At 38.1% G+C, this 23,100-nt stretch overlaps 1 protein-coding gene across 4 annotated transcripts in view; it reads right to left on the reverse strand.

Moving 5' to 3' along the window:
- The window catches only part of NBAS (NBAS subunit of NRZ tethering complex), a 313,374-nt gene that overhangs the window by 275,727 nt on the left and 14,547 nt on the right, over window positions 1–23,100 (reverse strand). For 2 of the 4 annotated variants that reach the window (XM_032430100.1, XM_032430101.1), the window contains 4 exons: window positions 22,718–22,761; window positions 12,412–12,545; window positions 10,188–10,321; window positions 8,664–8,762 (listed from right to left, as the gene is read on the reverse strand). In XM_032430100.1, the coding sequence (XP_032285991.1) occupies window positions 8,664–8,762; window positions 10,188–10,321; window positions 12,412–12,545; window positions 22,718–22,761 (411 nt within the window). Of the gene's footprint in view, window positions 1–1,645; window positions 2,673–8,663; window positions 8,763–10,187; window positions 10,322–12,411; window positions 12,546–22,717; window positions 22,762–23,100 lie in introns of those variants that run through there. The other 2 variants (XM_032430102.1, XM_032430103.1) reach the window with 2 other exon arrangements.

A 23,100-nucleotide genomic window follows, 5' to 3' on the forward strand; every position in this document is an offset into this window, starting at 1 on the left:
TGCATTTCCGTAAATCTTTGCAGAGGAATTGTAGAGTAGTCCTTATAACCAGAGGGTGGGGGGTATAAACAAAGTACAAAATATCTTGCCTAAGATGAATGAACTGCACTGACATATAAAGTTACATCAGCTGGGTAATAGGCAGATTTGTTATACTGGTCACTAAATTTCTGTGTATGCTTGAACATTTCCATAATAAAAATTTTTAAAAGAAAAAATAAAGTTGTATCAAATTAAACTACAATCAAACACTCTGAAAAAAAAGATGAGGGGAGAGGGGAAAGGGGATCAGTAGATTGATTTATCAGCTGAACAGAGTAAAAAATTTATAAAGGTCTTCAAAGGTCTATTTATATGTAACTGTAACATAAGGGAATGAGCCCCTCCTATCAAAGAATCTTTAAACACAGAAGCCTTTGACTTAAAAGACAGCCAGATGGGAAGTGCTAAGGACCAAGATACTTCTGAGTCACACATAACTACCTATCTGTAACATCTTCTGGATGAAAACAGATCACAGGATGTGGCCAACAATCTCCACTTCCCTGTCTCCCCAAAAGAAGTCCCTATAAAACCAAAAAATATAGTCTGTGAAGCTCAGAAGTCCCTTATTCACACCAAGAGCTCTGACCTCTATGAGACAATGCAGCTCTCTCTACGGACAATAGCACCCTTCACTTCTCAAAAAACTGACCTGAGCTTAGAAAAAGGAGAATTTTCTCATGCTGGAGAAATGAGAAATTGAGAGGCAAAATGAAAAACTCCTTAATATAAGGTCAACTCAATTACTGACACTCACACTTCTCAGGTACAAGGCTGCACATTAATCTCTCAAATGCCAACAGCCCCTACATTATCAAAGGCCAAATGCACTCTCTCGCTGCAGTGGCAGATAATCAGCAATGATCATAACTACAGTACTCTCTTTCCTTTTCTAGAAGGAACCCTTCATAAAATTATTAATCTTATCTAGTTAGGGTTTATGAAAAATATCTCAATGCAATTTACACATAACTGGTCCTCCAGCTGTCAAGAGAGCATCTTTTCACTTAACCATGCCTGACTCTCACAGAATACGTACGACCTTAGGAACCAGAAAGATGGGCAATGTTACAGCAATGTAATGGCTGTGAAAATCCACTGACTGGCTTCCAAATGCATCTCATAGATCTTAACAGAAGTTATACCTCACAGTAGGAGAATAGAATTTGCCTAAGCCCTTGGATAAACCTTTAAGGTAGGAACTCTCAACACTACCCCCTCCACGGGATCAAATTTAAACATCTGTGGCACCCATGTACCCTTCCCTAGACAAAAGTGATGTATTAAGAAGAGACAGTGGCCTTCAGCATACTCTACTGCACCCCTTCCCTTTCTATCCCCAAGACTGTTTTCCTTCCATTCTGTCACAGGGAACTTATCCTGTCACTTGAGAGCTCTTTCGCACAACAAACATTTTTGATTTCTACCACTAAGTACTAGCTATTTTATTTGGACTGCCGCCTTTACCCCCGTGAGGATAAAGGGCTCACGTATTTAAAATGGCTACGATTTTGTTTCGGGGAAATCAGAAACCCACAGGAGATGAGTCAAGTCAATATACATAAAGCCTAGCCCTTTAACACTGCAGCATGCCAGTACTTACCGGTATTCCTCAGTCTCCCCTGAAAATGAACAGCTTTCTAGAGACCACGTTCCATTCTACTCTCTGAGTCTCCCCCGGATTAGCAGCAGCTCCAACTGACGCATCAGTTACTAACTACTCTTCAACCAGAGTCCTTTGTAATCTGATCGTAACCTATTTTAAGGCAACCACAGCTTATTATTCCCTATAAATGTTGTCTCAAGTTCTTTCTGTACAAACTGTACTTGCCCTAAAACAGCTGATTGAGAGAAAAAAAATTTTTGTCATTATCCAAATGTTTGGATTCTCCCTTTGCACAACCACGACATAATTAGTCATGGTTCTTCCCCACAGACTGTATGATTATCTTTCTTAACATAAAGCTGAGTATTTTTCTTAATATAAAAAATGTTCAAGAGAAGGCCTGAGTAGGATTTTTTTTCTTTCTTATTCATTATTTATTACAGTTTTACTGAGATAGGATTTACATTCCATTAAACTCACCGGCATGAGAGGAAGTTAGGGCTAATGGAAATATCCTAAACTGACGCAGTGCATAACTGCACAATTATAAACATTTACTAAAAAAAAAAAATCACTGAATTACACACTTAAGATCAGTGTCAAAAAGTCATCAAGGATTCCAGGCATGGGTGGCTTCTCAAAAGGGTCAGAGAAAGAACGCATACTCTATTGTTTGTCACTGCTGTGATGTAAATTAGAGTCTAAAAGAAGTTACCTTCAAACACTCTTTGTGTAGTTACCAAGGAACTGTTGGACATTTAAAGTGGACTATGTCCGATTTTGCTTGTAGAGATTCACAATGAAATTAAAAACCAAACCTTAAAAACAAAAAGCTACACTGATGGAAACAATGTCATTTATAAAATACAGACAAAGTCTTCTATTTGAACTTAACTCACACTGAGCGCCCTTCTCTGTGGACAGGACTCCCAATACCGGCTGCAGACTGCTAGAGGGAAGCACTACGTGGGCATCTCCACCCCTGAGCATACAGGACTACAGCTGACCTCAGTGCCCTCTGAGAATGCAGAGGAGGTAAGAAATTCCTCTTAGTTGTCATCAAGGTGCAATCTAAGCCAAAACTAACAGAGAATACTAAGAACAGAAAATACTAAAAAGCAGGGAGGTCTTGGGGTGGGTCTCAAAGGGGAGCAGGACCAGAAAAGGAGAGAGTGTGGTGGGGGAGGGGAATAAAATACATTCATTAGGCGGTAAGGACATGCAAAGAAGGAAATTGCTCAAAATTAGAAAATCCACAGAGTTAATCCGAAGCTGCTCCATTAATTTTTGTTTCTTATGACCCAGTTTACCACCTCGATTTCTCTTCTTCAACGGTGCTTGCAGCATCAGAGAAAACAATGAATTTCATAAAACCTTAAGTTTGTACATTACCATTTATTCCAACTCCACTCTGGCTGATTTATTTCACATTTATAAGATCCTTGTAGATGATAAATATCACAGGCTCACATTACTAGAGTAACCAAAAATAAATACAAATGTGATGAGTATTTCAGCTTCCTTCATTTAAAAAAGACTGCATAATGGAAAAAATAAACAACCTAGCAATATTTTTGTCAGGCACAACAGGGCATTTACACATACCCCTTACTTTATAACGGTTTTCATTCAGAAACCTTAATGCAGTCATCCATCTCCAAGTTGACTGCTATCAAGAATTTACGTGATTGCAGAACCAAGAACAGGCCTTCCTTCTGTGGTTTGATTAACAGTTAAAATTCCAAAATTTTTGTAGAGACCACCCCCCTCCAAAAAAACACCTGCAATTTGCTTTCTACCTTAGCAATCTTTCTAATACAGACAATTCCTCTAACAGAATGTACTTTTTAATGGACAACAGATTAAATTTTTATAAATGTATATATGTGCTAAGGAAGTAAAGTACAATATAAATTTTAAAAATTATGTATGTACCAAGAAAGGTATTAATACCTAGGCTTTAAAAACAACAAAATCAAGTTGAATAAAACAAACAAACAAAAAAGGCCTTAAAAGAGCAAAGAGAAAAACCTGGCTTAAACATAATAAAACACAATATCAAAGAAGATGCAAACAAAGAAACAGGTCAACCTCACAGAAATCAAACCAGCAAGCGGAGTGTCATGGGTACTGTCTAGACTTGATAAAATTCGCCCCAGAAAACGGAGCAGTTGGAAGCAAAACACATGCTACCCCCTTTCTAACAGCAAAATTTAAGTTCAAAACTTAATGTGAAGCTATGCCAGGAAAATACGGTATCTGAACTATAAAAACAAACATTAAAAGGCCACACTTCATGTACGAAGTTGAAAGAATAAAATAAAAACAACACAATTTTCTTATTCTTGTAACATGTTTATTTTATAAAGAAAAGAAATGTTTTAAGAAAATGGCAGTAATTTGCAGCATATACAATTACATTCAATTTTATGAAATGTAAAGACCTCTAACTGTGCATGTGATCACTTAACTGTATCCAAAATAAAACAAAGATCTATTATTTCAGATTGGAAAATAATAGGCAAAATAATACAATAAACAATTTTTTTAACTTTTTAATTAACTAGGCTTGCAACTGATTTTCAAATTTCTTTTTTTTTTTTTTAAGATTTTATTTATTTGATTGAGGAGGGCACGTTCTGCATGGAGCACTGGGTGTTATGCACAAACAATGAATCATGGAACACTATATCTAAAACTAATGATGTAATGTATGGGGATTAACATAACAATAAAAAAATTAAAAAAAAAAAAGATTTTATTTATTTGAGAGAGAAAACAAGCAGTGGGGAGGGGCAGAGGGAGAGAGTGAGAAGCAGACTCCCTGATAAGCAGGAAGGCCCAACGCAAGGCTCGATCCCAGGACCTGGAGATCATGACCTTAGCTGAAGGCAGACGTTTAACCGACTGAGCCACCAGGCGCCCCGATTTTCAGATTTCTTAAGGATGATATAGCAAACTGACTCTTTATGGCTGGAGCCACAAAAATCAAAAGGAAGAAATTAATAGTATTATGTTTATCCACTACTATCATATCCTGAGTACCTACTATGTATCTAATCCTCAAAACAACTAGTGGCTCACTGAATACTCATTTGGAAATCTTATGTATCATTAATTCATTATATTTACAATAGATCTCAAAAGTGCTTCAAACTGCTTACTCCATTAAGTATATACATTTATATAGAAAGAATTAAAATAATCTTTTACTTCTCTTTTCCAACAAACACAAAGGGGGGAAAAAGAGAATAAGAATAAAGGTAAGTCCAGGCACCTGGCTGGCTCAGTTGGTTAAGTGACTCCCTTCTGCTCAGGTCATGATCCTGGAGTCCCAAGATCGAGTCCTGCATCAGGCTCCCTGCTCAGCAGGGAGTCTGCTTCTCCCTCTGACCCTCCCCCTTCTCATGCTCTCTCTCTCTCATTCTCTCTCTCTCAAATAAATAAAATCTTAAAAAAAAAGAATAAAGGTGAGCCCAGTGAGACTAACAAATAGAGAACAGACATTCCAGACAGGAAAGAGAAAACAGAGGGGAAGAAACAATCAAAGAAATAATTCAATAAATTTTTCCAAAAGTGAGTATTCAAACTGAAGGGCCAACAGTGTGGAAATAAAAAACTACTCCAAGACATAACACTACCAATTTTCGGAACACTGTGGGAAATAAAAAAGAATCTGAGTTTCTGGAGGGAAGGAAGACAAAAAAAATAGAGGGGAAAAAAAATGCATGAGAAGCTAGACAATGGAGCAATATCTTCAAAATTCTAAAAGGAAAATTAGTTCCAGCCTACAATTCTATTCAGCAAATTATCATTTAGGCATGAAGATATAGAATAAATGCCATTTTCAGACAGGCAAGGCCTCAAAAACTATGTATTTCCCAGGTACTCTTCCTCAGGGAATTACAGAAGGTCACCAAAACAGCAAAATAAACCAAAAAAGAAAAAAAAAAAAAAAATAGGATCCAGGAAACAGGTGATGCAACGAAAAATATAAAAGTAATCCTCAGGATGATGAAGTGAAACTTACAGACATTCTTAAGGAAATAGCTATGCGGCAGACGAAAACCTACATCAGAGCAGGTCAGAAAGTTCTGATAAAGACTTCAAGAAGACAAAACCTACAGAATATCTAATGCATATGGTATACTATAGAGGGATCTACCCTAACAGGAATGAGTTTACCGTTAAATCTATAATAAATGTATTTTAAAACTTTGCAAACTAAAAAAAAAAAAAATTAACTACAAGAACATACACAGGTAAGAAGTTACCAGATAGGCCTTACTCTAGCATACGAAGCCCCTCCATGATTTAGCACTGGCTTTATCTCTTTGACGTCAATATATTACTCTACTCAGTCAGCTTCAGCCAAACTGGCCTCCTTGCGGTTTCTAGAAAATGGCCAGTAGGCTCCCAACTCATTTCACTTTGGCTACTCCTTCTGCACAGAACACTCTTCCCCAGATATCCAAATAAAGAAGACTCACACCTCTTGCAGGTCTTTGCGCAAATGTCACTTTCTCAGTGAGGGTAACCTGTCTACCCTACTTAAAATTACAACCCATACCCTACTCCCCACCCTGCCACTGTCCTCCATCTGCTGTTCATTTTTCCCCCACAGCACTTATCAGTTCCTCAAATACTCTATGTTCATTGTTTGTTGTCTGTCACCCCTTCTAGAAGTAAGTTCCATAAGGTATCTACCAAGCATCTGGAACAGCACATGGCACAGAGCAGGAAATGAATAAATGTTTATTGAATGAATGAATGAATGAATAAATAAGAATGGAAAGGCAATCACGCAATACTACAGAAGGTTCTTATCTCATCTGTGAATAGCATCTACATAACCATAATAATATTTACCCTACAAAATCAAAATTGAACAAGAGAAGGCTAGGTTTGTGTATGTGAGAAGGACAGAGTAAGAAAACTAGATACTCATATTCCATAAAGAGACATTAATAGGTAATGTGTAAAACAGAAAAATCAAGAAGTAACAACACAGCATTTTATTTTTATGTATGAAAACAACCGATGGTATCAAATAAAATATCTCAAAGTAGTTATCTTTGGAAAGAAATTAGTGAAAAGGTCAGTTTTTAAGATTATTTAACAGTTGAAACTACACAGAGATATAACTCAAAAAAGGTAAATTTTTTTAAAAAGTCACATGTTGGAAGGAAATACTCAATAGGCACATAATCCAGAATTAACATCCAGATCACATAAAGAAGGTCAAGACCAAATACCCCATAAAAATTAAGAAATTATATTTAAAAAAAGCATTTCATAGATGACAAAACATGAATGGCCAATAACATAAAAAGCTGTCCAACCTCATCAGTAATCAGGGAAATAAAAATTAAAACCACAATGAGATATTCTTTTATATCTAACCAGATCAGCAAATATTTAAAAGTCTGGTATCAAGAGCACTAATAAGAAGCCACAGAAACTTTCATACACTGCTGATGCACTGGTAGAACCATTCTGAAAAACATTTGCATTACCCAGTAAAGTTGAAGATGTACAAACTCAATAATTCAGCAATTCCACTTCTACTTATATATCCTACAGAAATTCTTACACCTATGTGTCAGAGGAATGCATAATCATTTTGGCCACAGTACTGTTTTTTTTTTTTAGATTTTATTTATTTATTTGACAGAGAGAGACACAGCGAGAGAGGGAGCACAAGCAGGGCGAGTGGGAGAGGGAGAAGCAGGCTTCCCGCAGAGCAGGGAGCCCGATGTGGGGCTCGATCCCAGGACCCTGGGATCATGACCTGAGCCGAAGGCAGACGCTTAATGACTGAGCCACCCAGGCACCCCTCACAGTACTATTTTTATAACCAAAAAAACTGGAAACAAACCAAATTTTCATCTACAGGAGAATGAATAAATATGCTGCGATATACATAAAATGAAATATCCTAATGGTAGTTAAAACTGAATGAACTAGAAAAACATGCATCAAAAAGCAAGTCTCAAAGCAAGACTTGTGTGTCTCCCATATGATCCCATTTATATAAAGCCAAACAGCAAAACTAAATATGAGTAGGTGGTAAAACTAAAAGGAAAGCAAAAGAATGATAAACACAAAATTCAGGACAGTGGTTATCTCTAGTAGGGAAGGATCAGGGAAGAGCACAAAGAGACTCTGGTGGGTATGGGTTCCTTTGCAGTATGAAAATTTCATAATCATAAAATTCTGAACAAAAAGGACAGACCTATGACTGAATAGAATACAAAAATTAAGTCTTTTTGATGAAAAAGGGATGCAAGTACATAGAGGATCAGTGAGTTTAAGGCCTTACAAACAGACACAGAGTAAGTCTCAAAATTCAGAATTTAAGCTAGGTTTGTCTGACTTACAACTTGATAGTCTCCCCATTTCTCTAGAGAACCAAAAAGTTAGCTTGGCTAACTTATAAAATTAATGTAAATTTCACTCTCAAACAACAAAATGAAAGGAGAGAAATCACAGTAAGTAGAAAATGCTCAATTTTCAACTAACCCTCAATGTAGGTGGCAAATACGTGGAGAAGTGACATCTATGAAGAACGGGCGACAATTGTAGGAATCAGCTGTGGCACCACTGAAGCAGCCCTAACCTGCAGCGAAGGAGAGGAGGAGGAGGGCAGGGATGCGGACGGAGCCGTCCTGTGCAAGGGCACTTCAGATGCAGCCTTTTGTGAGTTCTCGTGACATGCCAGAGTGCTAGAAGTTAGCTACATACTCATTTCACAGATGAGAAAAATAAGATTAAGAAAGTGAAGAGAAAAGAAACACTTTCTCAGTGAATATTCCCATTGCCCCATATGGCTCAGAGCTCAGTCAGCCAGACGAACAGAAATGCTCAGAAGAGGACTACAACCACATCACAGATACTTAAGACAACTATGCACGAGACGAGGAAATGAAGAAGCCAAAATAACTTCTCTCTGAAACTGTGCCAAGACCTCTCCATCCACCTCATACTCCACCAAAGAGGAGACACGGTTGCTTACCTGTGACCAGGATGGTAAATAGCTGTGCTGATTCCATGAGGATAATGACTACTGAAGCTGAAACAGTGACTCTCTTGATAGCTCTGATTTGTTCCAACACTACATTTAAGAAGAAAAGAGTACCAGTAAGACCCAGTGAGAGACCAAAAAATACCCACTACAATGTCTATGATTTAAAAGACAGCACCAAACACAGCTGAGGATACAAAACAACCAGAACTCTGATTCCTAATTGGTGGGAATATGAATGATATAAAAACTCTGGGAAAAGGTCTGGAAGTATCTACCCTATGATTCAGCAGTTCCACTCAAAGACAGTGACCCAAGAGAAATGAAAATACATATCCATAAATACTTGTAAAGCATGATCATAACAGCTTTATTCACAGTAGCCCAAAACTGGAAATCAGAAGTCCATCAACAGAAGAATGAATCAACAAATCAGGAACGCTATGGTCTGAATGCTTGTGACCCCACTACGGATTGAAGGTCTGTGTCCCCCACAAAATTCATATGTTAAAACTCTAATGCCAGTGCAAAGGTATTTGGAGGTGGGGTTTTTGGGAAGTAATTAGGTCATGAGGATGAAGCCCTCACGAAAGGAATTACTGCCCTTACAAGAGGAGGTCAGAGAGCTACCTAGCTCTATTTCCACCATGTGAGGATACAAAGACAAGTCAGCAGTCTGCAAACCAAAAGAAGGTTCTCACCAGAACCCAACCATGCTGGCACCCAGAACTCAGACTTGCACCCTCGGGAAGTGTCAGCAGTAAATTTCTGTTGTTGATAAGGCACCCCATTTATGGTACTTTGTAGTAACAACTCTAAGATACATGAAATATTCATACAGTGAAATAAATTATTATTATAATAAGATGGAATAAACTACTGATACATGAAAAAACACAAATAAATTTCAAAATATGCTAAGTGAAGGAAGCCTTAGACAGGAGAGTGCATACTAGGAGTCCATTAATGTGAATTACCAGAACAGGCAAAACTTATCTAGGATGGATAAGCTGGGGGGTAGGTGTAGACAGATTTACTGGGAAGGAGCATGAGGGAACTTTCTAGCATGATGGTAATGTGCTGCGTCTTGATAGGGGTTTGAATTGCACAGTGTATGCATTTGTCATAATTCACTGGCTGGTACACTTAAGATCTGTACATTTCATTGTATGCAAATTTTATTTCAAAAGAGAAAACTGTAAGCAAATCTTAAACTTTAATTAATGACATGCATACTAAAGTTGTAAGTACTAACTCTGAAATTCATTAAAAAATAACACTGATTAATGGCTAGATGGAGGGATGGACAGAAATGTGAAACAGCAAGTATAGTAAAATGCTAATCATAGAATTTAAGTGACAGTATAGGAGTATTCACTATAAAATGGTTTCAACCTTCCTGTTACATTTGCAATTTTTAACAATAAAATGCTGAAAGAACAAAACAAAATCTGACACTAAGCCAGAGAAAAACATTATTTCAAATAGGAGTTCCCAAATAAAATATATTTTTACCTTACAAGGTAACTTTTCAGTTCTCCTTGGTAATTGATGACCAGGAGTTCTGCAGACCACTGTGCGCTGCCTTTATATTCTAAAAATATCAACCCAGCAATGGCGTAGCTTAAATCACCGGCTAAACTGGATGCCTGTGGAAGAGAGGTAAATCAAGGCACTAAAAAGACACCAGCTAGAAGTTAACACATGTATAGTTGGAAGACATCCCAGGCCCTGGCCTTGCCAGGTATACATTAAGACAGTCCGACAACTGCTCCATATACTGAAGAATCATGCAAATCAGAGTGCCTAGAACCAGAAACCCAACTTTAGACCTGCCCTCCCAACACAGGCTACGACCACACAACCCTCTTTGGAAGAGAAATTCACCTAGTTACGTGAATTTCTGTTGAGACTGTACTTCTGTTGTGTGTGTGTATGGGGGCGGGGGGTGGGGGGAGAGTAATGCCACCATTTAGCCTCAAAGAATTCTAAGATACGGAGCTCAGATATAAGCTCCCAAATGTTGACTTTCATTGCCAGCAGTAACCAATGCTTTAAAAAAAAGCTTCGGGGCACCTGGGTGGCGCAGTTCGCTGAGCATTTGACTCTGGGTTTCAGTTCAGGTCTGATCTCAGGGTCATGAGATTGAGCAGCCCCAAGTCAGGTTCTGCACTCAGCGCGGGGTCTGCTCGTGTTTCTCTCTCCCCCTGCCCCTCCCCCTGCAGCCCCCCACGCTTGCATGCATGTGCTCTCTCTCTCTCAAATAAATCTTAAAAAAAAAAAAAGCTTCAATTACTTCCCATTTGCCCCATCAGCACCTAAAAGGAAAAGACACTTAAAACATTCACTCAGTGGCAACCTTTTCCCATGAACTAAGTATCAGGCTATGTTGCTAAGGATATGAAGGCATGTGCACCTTGGGAAGCACACATAATAAAGTTTATCACACTGAATGACTACACCTCACTAGCTAGAACCACAAAATAAATACTGTGGCCACATGTGGCTACTGAACACTTGATATATGGCTAGTCCTAATTGAGACAGACTCTAAATATAAAAATAAACATGACATTTCAAAGAGTTGGTACCAAAGAAAGTAGAATATCTCATTAATAATCTTTACACTGATTACATATTGAAATAATATTTATGATATACTAGATTATATAATAAATTTCACCTGTTTAACTCTTAATGCAACTACTAGAAAATTTAAAATTACAATGTGATCATATATATAATTCACATTACTTTTCTATCAGACAGTGCTAGTCTAGAAAACAGTGATCCAAACTTGTTAGTTTGGTTCCCCTGGACTTCCATAATATGAGGCTAACACATTTTTTCAAGTTTCTCCAGTCATTATTTCTGAACAAAAATCATTCTCTATATCACCGGTTCTTATCCCTAGCTTCTCATTAAAAATAAGTTGGAAAACATGTAAACAATATAATGCCCAGAGCCCACTCCAATCAATTAAATCAGAATTTCTATGGGTTGAGCCTAGACAATCAAGTAATTTTTCTGTTGTTTTTCTTTTCTTTACAAAGCTTCCCAGCTGATCCTAAAATGCAGCAAGAGTTAGCACTGTTGTTCTACCTGCCTCTGTATCTTGTTCATTCAAGGAAGAAGGATACAAAGTAAAAAGCACTGGATTCCTGAAAGAAACACTTATTAACTGGATTGCCATGGGAAAAGTGATTCAACTGCCTCTCAATTTCAGTTTTCTAAACTGTAAAATGTGGATAATATCTGGCCAATCTATTCAAAGGGTTGTTGTGAATACCAACTAAGAATATATATCAAACTCATTAATTAAGTATAAAGCACTACACAAATAAAAGTTATTACCACCATTAATTTTTTCTCCACTCTCCCTTTCAATTTCTATCCCCTTTAGGGTAACAAATTCCAACTCCTCAGAAAGCTGTTCCTATTGTGACAGTCCAGTGACTACTTTCCCTCAATGGAACTTTCTAACATTTCTCTGTACCTCTGTTTAGTATTTACTTACCACCATGTTTCCATAATGTGGATTACCGCTGAATACTGCATTACAAAATACAAAGAAAAAATATTTCATGTACAGATATCTACTAGATTCTGAACATCTTAAGTTCACAACTTATTCAGATTTATCGGTCTATTTCCCCTCTCCTCACATTTGGTCACTCAAGTACTTTCACATATTTTTTTGAATGCCTTTTATGTAATCAGTTTAAGGTTAGGCACGTACCGGGGTAATAACAAAGAGTTCACTTCCCATGAGATCAAACACCCTCACGGTTCCTGTACTTTCAGCATAGGCCAGCAGGGTACAATCATAACTCCATGCTACACGTCTCCACTGGGGTTTCGGGTCTTTTGGAACTAGAATGAAAAGAAAAGAAGTGCTTTTAACAATGTGTCATACAGATAGTTAGCATTTACAGTTAATGCAACTAAACTAATTATTCAACTATGTTACATCCTCTCCCAAGGATTTCTAACGCTTCAATTCAATAGAAAAGAACACTTTCCAGAAAGCCACTCCAAGTAAGAGTGGGAAATATAAACCACAGCAAACTCTGCCCCACTTACTTAAGAAGCAAAGACTACTGACACCAGTGGTCTATTGAATGCTGAGCAGACCCGGGTCTGGGAAAGGCTCAGAACAGTACACCTCAAAATACTTATGAAATTAAGACAGATCAAAAGCATAGAGAATGGGCATAAAATAATTTCCAATCCAATGAGTTCAGCTCCTCTAACAGCAACAAAATGAAAATTTCAACTGAGATCTTTTAAATACATCAAATATAGGTAACAAGGAAATACGACGCAGGGTTATACAGACACAGTATTGGAGAGATATATACACACACATATCTCACATCAACATATGTATTAGGTGAATCAAGTACTATCCCTAATCAGTCCCACAATTATAATATTTTAATAATCAACCTTAATAATCCAATACCTTTTTTCTGCTCTGAATTTTTCAGTACCATAATGAAGAGAAAGGCTATCAGCTGCAAAAAAAGGGACTGTGAAACTCTAAACTCTGTTAGATTTGTTCAAGGTTTTTGAGGTTTTGCTCGCTTCAGTGTCCCCTCATTAGAATCCCAGAACTGAAGAGACCGGTAGAACCAGTGCCCTCCCTTTACCAGCAGGGATTCCAAATGATTAAGGGACTGACAAGGTGACATCGAGAGTCGAGAGCAAAGAAAACCCAGAACCTATGTGTCCTGCATTCCCAAACAGTGAGCAGCTCACTACCACACACTGCCTCTCAGTCCGAGTTTGGACTGAGCCTCAGGACTGCCTCAGAAGGTTTCTGAGAGTCATGGGCTTCTCTCTCTTCCCCTACTAATAGAATACCCCATTCAGGCTTCACCATCTCTTGCTGAGCCTCTCTCACCAGCCTCCTAATTGGTCTCCTCCCTTCAGTTTTTCCCCCAATCCTTCCTCAATACTCTCCGAAGAGATCTTTCTAAAAAGAGCAACAGATCACATCCTGCAAGGCCCTTACAAAGGGCCCCATCACAGCCTTCCAGGGTCGCCTCCCACCACTTCCTCCACCACACAGCTAATAAGCCACCAACAACACAGCCACGTGGCAAATAAGCAAACCATGCATACTCGAGAGTCTGTCTTTCATCCACATTGCTGCCTCTGCCTAGAATGTTCTTCTTCAGTACTCCTCAAAGGGTTCGCTTTTGTTACAACCACCTGAGGTAACAAATGATTCCCTCCTCCTTCCTTGGCACTCTTCAAAACTGACTGCTCTTCTCTCTGTGCCCAAATATCCAGTACAAAACTCTTCCACAGCATTTATCACATCACTTTATGTTGTTTACAGGACTATTTCCCCCACAAGTCTCTGAGCTCCATGAAATCCACCATGAAATCCAGTGTCCTATTCAACACTGCCATCCTAGAACCTGGAACGGAAGGTGATTAGTGTTTCACTAATGAGTGAAGAGTTCACTCATGAGTGAAGACTAACTCTTTCAGGAAAATCTATACTAACAGGACAAAGTAATGGTAAGAGTTTACCATCCCTCAAGGACTACCAATTAAAGGTGAATTACATAACTGTTCTCTCCACCTAGAAGAGCTACTATAGAATTCAGACTTCCCTCTTATCTGTGTAATACACATAATAGATGTTCTGTACAGGAGAAAAGTATGCCAGCCATCAAGGAGTTTCTTTGACTATTTATCGACAGGGAAAAAGCATACAGGAAAAAAAAAAAAAAAATCCAAGAGGGGCCCTTGAACACAGGAGGGTCTAGTGGATATACTAAAGACGAACAAAATACTACACACGTTCTAGAAAAAAAATTTTTTAATGGAAATAAAATGAGGGAAAAGATCAGTTCCCTATCTTTATAAAGCTTAAATAAAAATCAAACTTGAAGTAAACAAAGCACAAAATGATAAACAGCACAGGAATACAAGACCTGCCTACACACAGATGCTACACAAACACCAGGGGGGATAATTTAATGCCCTGAAAAATATTCACGTGCTAAAGAAACACAGAAACATTTTTCCACTATTACTGTTTTAGCTGTGATAATAGGTTTTTTCCTCTTATCTCATTTTGATAGGATAAACAGATTTATGTACCACATTCTTTATCTAAAATAAATTTCATCTGAAAGGGATTTGTTTTTACTATTACTTCTAGTTACAGCCAGTAGCTCCAGAAAACTCAGCATGTGTTTTGACCCAGATAAAGACATGTTTTCATCACAAAATAAGATTTCACCTAATAATGTTAAAAAAAAAAAAAAGGTTTTTATCCCCGCATTTTTCCAGCTGACTGTGTGGTTTTGGAGAGGAATGAACAGTCCAGATTTTCACAAAGCAAGTGTCAGTGGGGTTGTCTGGGAAGTATTCAGAATGGCTGCTGGTAAACCAAGCCTGCAATCTGACACCTGCCACGTTCACAGTGAAACCATTTCTTCTCACTCACATCCGCACCAGCTGTGGCCCCTTCAACCCGCCCGGTTGCCAAGTTCTTTCCCACCTTGCACTTTTGTCTGTGCTGTTTTCTCAGCCTGGAGCCCCTTTCCCTGAGCCCTTTCCTGGCTCCTTTTCATCTTTCAGGTCTCAATTTTTTCAAAAGTTTTTCAATTTCTCAAATCTCTCAGTGATACGTATCACTTTCACCGGATGCGTTCTCTGACCATCCTGTCTAAGCAGCTCAAGGCCCTGTTATTCTCCACTATCCAACGATTTCACATCCTTCACATCTCTTCTCCCAAACAATTATGCATATGTTTGTCTACTTTTTATCGTCTATTCACTGAACTATAAATTCCAAAATGCCAGGTGCTAGGCCCATTCTGTTCAGAACTGCATCTCCAGGGCCCAGCCCTCTAGTGGTAGTAACAGGCACTCAAGAGCTGACGGAGGACACGCTACTCCAGTGTTCACCCACCCAGACTGGAAAGAAATGGGGGAAAGATTAAGAAGCAAGGAACACTGGGTTCTATTCTCAGTGCTGCCATAAAATGAAGGGGCACGACCTTGGGGAGATCACGGAGGTGCAGCTCCCTCATTTGCAAAATGAAGGGTTGAATGAACAATCTCTTCCAGTGAGCAAGAGCAAACTAGTGAAGTTATAAAGACTTGCTGAGAAGCTAAATATCTGAATGCTTGAAATAATAGTGTTGGTAAAGACATGAGAAAAATGTTACAATCCTGGAATGAGAAAGGTCTCACCACGAAGAAAAACCCTGAAATTATACAGGAAAAAAAAAGTGACAAATGCAGTTACCAAAAAAAAAAAGTTCTGTGGACGGAAAAAAAAAAACCACCATAACAAATTTAAAAGGAAATCGACTGGGTGAAAATATTTGCAACATATATGACAGAGGATTAACATTCATACTATCACACCAATAAGAAAAAGTAATCTAAGAGTAATATAGGCAAAAGGATATGATCTAACAATTCACAAAAAAATAGCCACTTAACATATGCTCTACCTAATAACTAAAAATATGCTTTTTTTTTTCCTTTGCCTGTGAACCTAACAAATATTTTTTAAATAGGTAACATATGGTGCTGACAGTGGAGAAAAGAAACAACTTCAATCATACCTTTTTCATAGTTGTATAAATAGGTGTAACTTTCTGGAAAGAATTATAGTCGTAGCTATTTTGAATACTAAACCCAGAGACAAACAGGATGTCTTTTCCAGTGCTGGGGGAGGGGGTTGGGGCAAAGATGGGTAAGAGAAAGAGGAAGAAAACAAGCCACTATAAACAACCTAAATTTCTACCAAGAGGGGAATAAAAAACATGTGGTTCACATTCTTACAATGGAATACTGTGGCTACATTTAAAAGACTGAAATGCATCTGTACACACTGACTGGGAAAGATATCAATTCAGTCAGAGGGAGAAGAAGTGGGAGAACAAACTATACAAGATGATCTTGTTTTGTTAAAGAAAAAAGTCAATCCATGTATATATAGGTTTATATAAGCATAGAAGGTTTTATATTAAATTAATATAAGTTCTTATGAAAAATACAAATTGAAAAAGTTTACTTTTACTTTTTCTACTTCTGTATTGTTTGAATTTGTTACACATATGTACTGGTTTTATCATAAAAAAAAAAACAGGGTAACTAGTTTCAGATTAGATCTTCTACTGTAAAAGAAAAATAGGTCAAAATAACTATTTTCAGACATTATACTACAGGCAGTGCAAGACTATGGTCACTGGGAGAAGCTACTTTCAGCCAGTAGGCACCTTCTGGACCATGGTGGATGAAAAGGGACCTCCAACAGCATGTGCAAATCTCAATGAACACAGCAGATAAAGAATGGAGTTTGGAGCTACTAAGCTGAATACAATCTGCAAGGCAGCATTCCAGAGGGAAGTGAGGCAGAGAAGGAGGTATGAACCCTGGGCCTTCAAAAAACACACACACACACACACACACACACACACACACACTGCAGGGCCAAGAACAGGAAGACTATTGGGGAAAACAACTGCCTGAGCTTGGAGAGGATTTGGAAATGTTAGAATTCCACCCCGTCGGAGTGGAAAGATGTCAATGAACACTTGGAGCTCTCATAAGAGATCCCAGAAAGACCCCACCTTAAAGTAGGACTAATCTAACCCCAAAGTAAAAGCTATTCTAAACCATATCCTCTAACACTTAAAAACAAGCCTTAAAAGATTAAGCTGATCCACAAAAAAATGAACCACAACCCAGAACAAAACTCAATAATTAGGGGAAGATAACAGAACTTAATAACTCAACTCCATAATGTTGAGCATACAATCTAAAGTGTCAGAAAAAAATAAAATAGTAAAAAAATAAAAAAATAAGGGGCGCCTGGGTGGCTTAGCCAGTTAAGTGTCTGAGTCTGGATCTCAGCTCAGGTCTTGATCTCAGGGTCATGAGTTCAAGCCCCGTGTTGGCTTCCACATTGGGCATGTAGCCTACTTAAAAATTTTTTTTAAATAAAAAAATAAATTAATTAAGAGCACTGGGTGTTATATGCAACTGATAAATCACTAAATTCTACCCTGGTAACTAATAATATGGTATATGTTAATTAAATTAAATTTAAATAATTTTTAAAAATAAAATCAATTGATCACAAATTTTAAAAATAAAATTAAAAAAATAAAGTGTTAGACATATGAGGCAGGAAAATATCCATAAACATGGGAAAACTCAACCAACCGACCCAGAAATATACAAATTAAGGAATAGGCAGACAAGGGCTTCAAAACAACTATTAAAGCATATTTGGGAATCCAAAGGAAAATATAAACATAAAGAATATATAGAGAATCTCAATAAAAATATGATGGAAACTACAAAATATCAAGCCAATTTTAGAAATACAAAAATGCAAAAAACAGTATCTCAGCTTGGGTTGTCCTGGGGCCCACCAGGCCACCAGTGGGCTGATGGGATCTCAGCAAAATTACAATAGGCAAGCTGCTCCTTAGCACTGGAAGCTCTGGCTTATGGGATCTCAAAATCAGAAATATGAGAAAAATCTCAACATAGTACAGCTCTAAAAAAAATAAATAAATAATCTAAACTTCTAATTCCATATGCTATTATTTAGGTCACTATTCAAGGCAGAAAGAGAAGGCTAATATTTATGGCCTGGCAAACAGAGCCAAAACAAGATGCAACCCCATTTAAAACATTCTCAAATGGCATATACTTTATAAAGCAATAATTGAAAAATATCAAAGTGGAACTAAATAGTTCCTATTTTAGTTTGCAGAGTCTGCAATATATAGTTTCAAAAATGCATTAACAATGATCTGGCTCCTTTTCTTCAAGCATACACAGGAAATATTTGGCATATGAGAGTTATTCCCATAAAGATGAGTCAGATAATAAGCAAATGATCATTACCTCAAATTATATGAAATGGAAAGAAGCCATTAATGCAGCATTAAGGTCATAAATGCACACAATTGGAAGCCAACAAAATAAAACATTAGTTCTCAAAGCATTATTATTCCATCCATGCTGCCACATTAACTGTACACACTAAAACCTCTAACAAATAATTTGTGTGAAATACAGAGGATTAAGCTTCCCATTTTCATGTTAACTTGCAGATTTCTCAGTTTACATACTGGCTAAGAGTGAGTGTCTAAAGTCACAACTCAAAAGGGCCCTGCATGTCTGGGGGCGCCTGGGTGGCTCAGTTGGTTAAGCGACTGCCTTCGGCTCAGGTCATGATCCTGGAGTCCCGGGATCGAGTCCCGCATCGGGCTCCCTGCTCAGCAGGGAGTCTGCTTCTCCCTCTGACCTTCCTCCCTCTCATGCTCTCTGTCTCTCATTCTCTCTCTCTCAAATAAATAAATAAAAAAAATCTTTAAAAAAAAAAAAAAAAAAAAAAAAGGGCCCTGCATGTCTGAATCACTCCAACGTTCCGAACATGCTTCTCAGCAGCTCACCGCAGGCTCCCCAAGCCCTCACCCAACAGAAGCACAGCACTGGGAAATAGGTAATTGAATATCCATCCTAAATTATTCTTCTGGGAACTTCTTGATCCTTACACATTACGTAAGCCAGGTCTGGTCTACTTTAGTAAGCATTGGTGAGGAGATAACTGAAAGCAAATTCAGAAAATGCTAGAGCTTGCACAAACACTACTCTTCTAGTATTCTCAACAGGATACTAAGCAAATAGAGCCCCTTATCTATTTGTGGTATGTATACACATTTGTGTGCATAGGGAATAAAAACCATGAATATCATGACAATTATCCATAATTTTTATATGTGTATATACAAATTATAAATATACAGTCATGAATTTCTAAAATTAACTCACAGGAGTTATACATACATAGTCATACATAAACTCATAAAAACTTGATAGGATCAAGAATTGTGTGCCTACTATGTGAGACAGCATACTGGGCATCAGGAACAAAAAAAGCTGAGTAAGATGGGAGCCCTGCCTTCCAAGAATTTACAGTCTAATGGGGAATCAGATAAGCACATCAACAACTAAGGGGGAAAAAAGTCAATTAGCCTGAGTGTGGTGATACATGTACAAATAAGTCCTAGGAAAACATTAAGAAAGATGTACAAATGATGAGGAAGCAGGCAGGAAGGGAAGGTTTCCCAAGAGAGCGGATGCCTGAACTAAAATATGTAAGACTCATTAATTAAATATAAAAGTGGAGCCTCTAGGCAAAAGGAACTATCTGTACCAAGGCATGAAAAGCACGATGGGGCTAGAAAAGCACGAGCTGCTTTGTACTAGAACACAGGCTGTATGGCAGGGGGATCTTAAGGGACAGACTGACTGAAAGGTCAGAAAAAATGAGTCAGTGGGGAACAACTGAAAGATTCTAGGCAGGATAACAGGACTAGTAGTGGTGGTGATGATAAAAGCTTAAGATCTCCTAAGTACTTAGGATGTGTCAGACGTTATCCTAAGAGCTTTACATATACTAGCGCTTACTATTTTTTTCCAAAACTCAGTCTGTAACATTATGTCATTATAGGTACTTGAGTCTCAGTAAGGTAACCTGTCCAAGGTCACATTTCTAGAAAGCAGGGAGCCAGATCTGAAGGGGAACTGGATGGAATTCCCATTTAACAGCGATCAATTTGGCAAGCAGTGTGAAGTGTGGATCAGTGAGAGGCAAAGAGAAGAAAACCTGGTCAGGAAACAGTTGTAATTAATTAATAAATAAATAAATAAATAAATAAATAAATAAATAAATAAATAAAACTTAGTGAAAATGTTAAAAGCCTGAGCTAGGGCTGTGATGGGCGAGAGACATTTTCACAGGTTCCCAGGGCTTGAGTTAAGCAAAAGCGATGCTTCCCCACTGTGTCAGTACCGCTGCAGTGAAGTATTTCTCTCTTCCCTGACAGACTGCAAACCCTTCAATGTCACCTACAGCTCACTCCTCATTTTGTACACAGCGCCTAGGAGAGTGCCTGGCACACAGCAGCAGCTTAATATTTATCAAACAAAGGTATTATGCTGAGCGAAATAAGTCCATCAGAGAAAGACATGTATCATATGACCTCACTGATATGAGGAATTCTTCATCTCAGGAAACAAACTGAGGGTTGCTGGAGTGGGGGGGGGGGGGGGGGGGGGGGATCGGGGGGCTGGGTGATAGACACTGGGAGGGTATGTGCTATGGTGAGCGCTGTGAATTGTGCAAGACTGTTGAATCACAGACCTGTACCTCTGAAACAAATAATACATTATATGTTAAAAAAAAAAAGAAGATGATAGTAGGAAGGGAAAAATGAAGGGGGGAATCGGAGGGGGAGACAAACCATGAGAGATGATGGACTCTGAGAAACAAACTGAGGGTTCTAGAGGGGAGGATGGTGCGGGGATGGGTTAGCCTGGTGATGGGTATTAAGGAGGGCACGTACTACATGGAGCACTGGGTGTTATACGCAAACAATGAATCATGGAACACTACATCAAAAACTAATGATGTAATGTACGGTGATTAACATAACACAATAAAAAAAAAAAGAATATCACCATTCATAAGAAAACCGAAAACATCTTTCAAACATCTGATCTTTATTTTTCTGAGCACATGTGGATGGCCAAAAATGAGAAAGATGAGAAGGAAACTCGCCCTGAGCCATTCACTAATGGCACATCTGACAAGGAGTTTAAGACCAGCATTGCCACGGGGAAGCTGGGAGAAATCCTCTGTATTACCATCATTTTGTAGATTTCAAAACTATCGATATCTTCCTTCTCCTCGCTCTTTCACTGTCAAGGATTTATCATCTTACCCTAATGCCACTTGGAGATAAAATATGTATACTATGTTCTTCCAATTAAATGAGAAAAATGCATATAAAACCCTAAATACAGTGTCTGGCACACAGTAAGGTCACTATAAATGTTTGTCATCATCACAACAACCATGATTACCATCGTTAGGACTCCTACAACTATGACACTGTTAAACTGACCCATGGTCAGACAGATGGAACTGCAGGTCCCTGACTAAAACACAGAGAATAGTTGCGTTTACCTAATAGCACCCTCCTAATTATTTTCTTCCTGTAAGGTTCCCTCTGCCTTTTCATACCTGCTCCTGCAGACAGAAACACGCCCCCAGCTTCTCCTAACTTCTACTCATCCCTTAGGCTGCTTTCCAAAGTCACTTTTTCTCAACAATCTCATCTCACAGCCCTGGTTAAATGCTCACTCTGCTCTGTATTTTTCCTTCATCAGATTTGTCAAAGTTAGTAATTATATTTTGAGTGTCTATATACCTCAAGAGGTAGGGGACCATGCCTTTTTGCTCAGTCATATCCCTAGTACACTGCAAAATGGTTCATATACATAAATGATAGTAATTTGTGCTGAATACATCAGCAGAAGAATGATCAAATCCCAGATTTTTTTTTACTAGTTTGTATCTAATCAACTCTTGACTTATATATATTTATATATATATATATATATATATTTATTTTTTGCATTGAATTCAAAATAAAAGCCTAGAGGCACCTGGCTGGCTCAGTCAGTAGAGTATGTGACTCCATCTCAGGGTCAGGAGCTCAAGCCGCACAATGAGTGGAGAGATTACATTAGGGGGAAAAAAAAAAAAAGACTACAGACAAATACTTTATCCCCAAACTGGCATAGACTTTTATTTAAAATATTTTATTTATTTGAGAGAGAGAGGGAGAGAGAGAGCGTGATGAGCAGGGGGAGGGGCAGAGGGAGAAGCAGGCTTCCCTCAGAGCAGGGAGCCCAATGCGGGGCTAGGTCGCCGGACCCTGGGATCATGACCTGAGCCAAAGGCAGACGCTTAACGGACGGAGCCACCCAGGCAATTTCAAATCTCTTTAAAATGTCCAAAATGGACAAAGCAAAACATTTAAGGCAGTAAGAGAAATCAATTAAGAAGTTTTAAAATTAGTTTAATAGAGTCACAACAGTCCTTATTAATATTTAGTATCTACTCTGACATTTAAGGAATACTGTTAACTGTTGTAAATTTGAAATTTTCATTTTTTCAATATTTTGGAAACTCTTACCTTGACATTTCCCAATAATAGATGTAAAATCATCTTTTGCAGACCTGCAAAATATGTGTAAAATTAAGCCAATAGTTTCACCACAACACCATTTTGTTGTACTATGAAACCCCACAAAAATGATAAAACAGACAACTTGTCTGCCCAACACTAAACCAGTCCTTCTCTCAGACATGGATTTGTGCTCAAATAAGACCCTTCCATTGGTGACAACGTTTTCTTGCAACCTTATTTCACGAGAAACAGAGCTACACCCGGAATAGAATAATGTAAGCGTAAGTTAGATTAAATATGGTCTTTTAATACAATACAGATGCATGGCCCCTCCCCAAAGGTTCTGATTCAGCAAATATGGAACAGGGCCAAGCAACAATATTTTTTTA

This window comes from Phoca vitulina, unplaced genomic scaffold (assembly GCF_004348235.1).
Source record: "Phoca vitulina isolate PV1807 unplaced genomic scaffold, GSC_HSeal_1.0 scaffold42, whole genome shotgun sequence".
Classification (NCBI taxonomy): domain Eukaryota; kingdom Metazoa; phylum Chordata; class Mammalia; order Carnivora; family Phocidae; genus Phoca; species Phoca vitulina.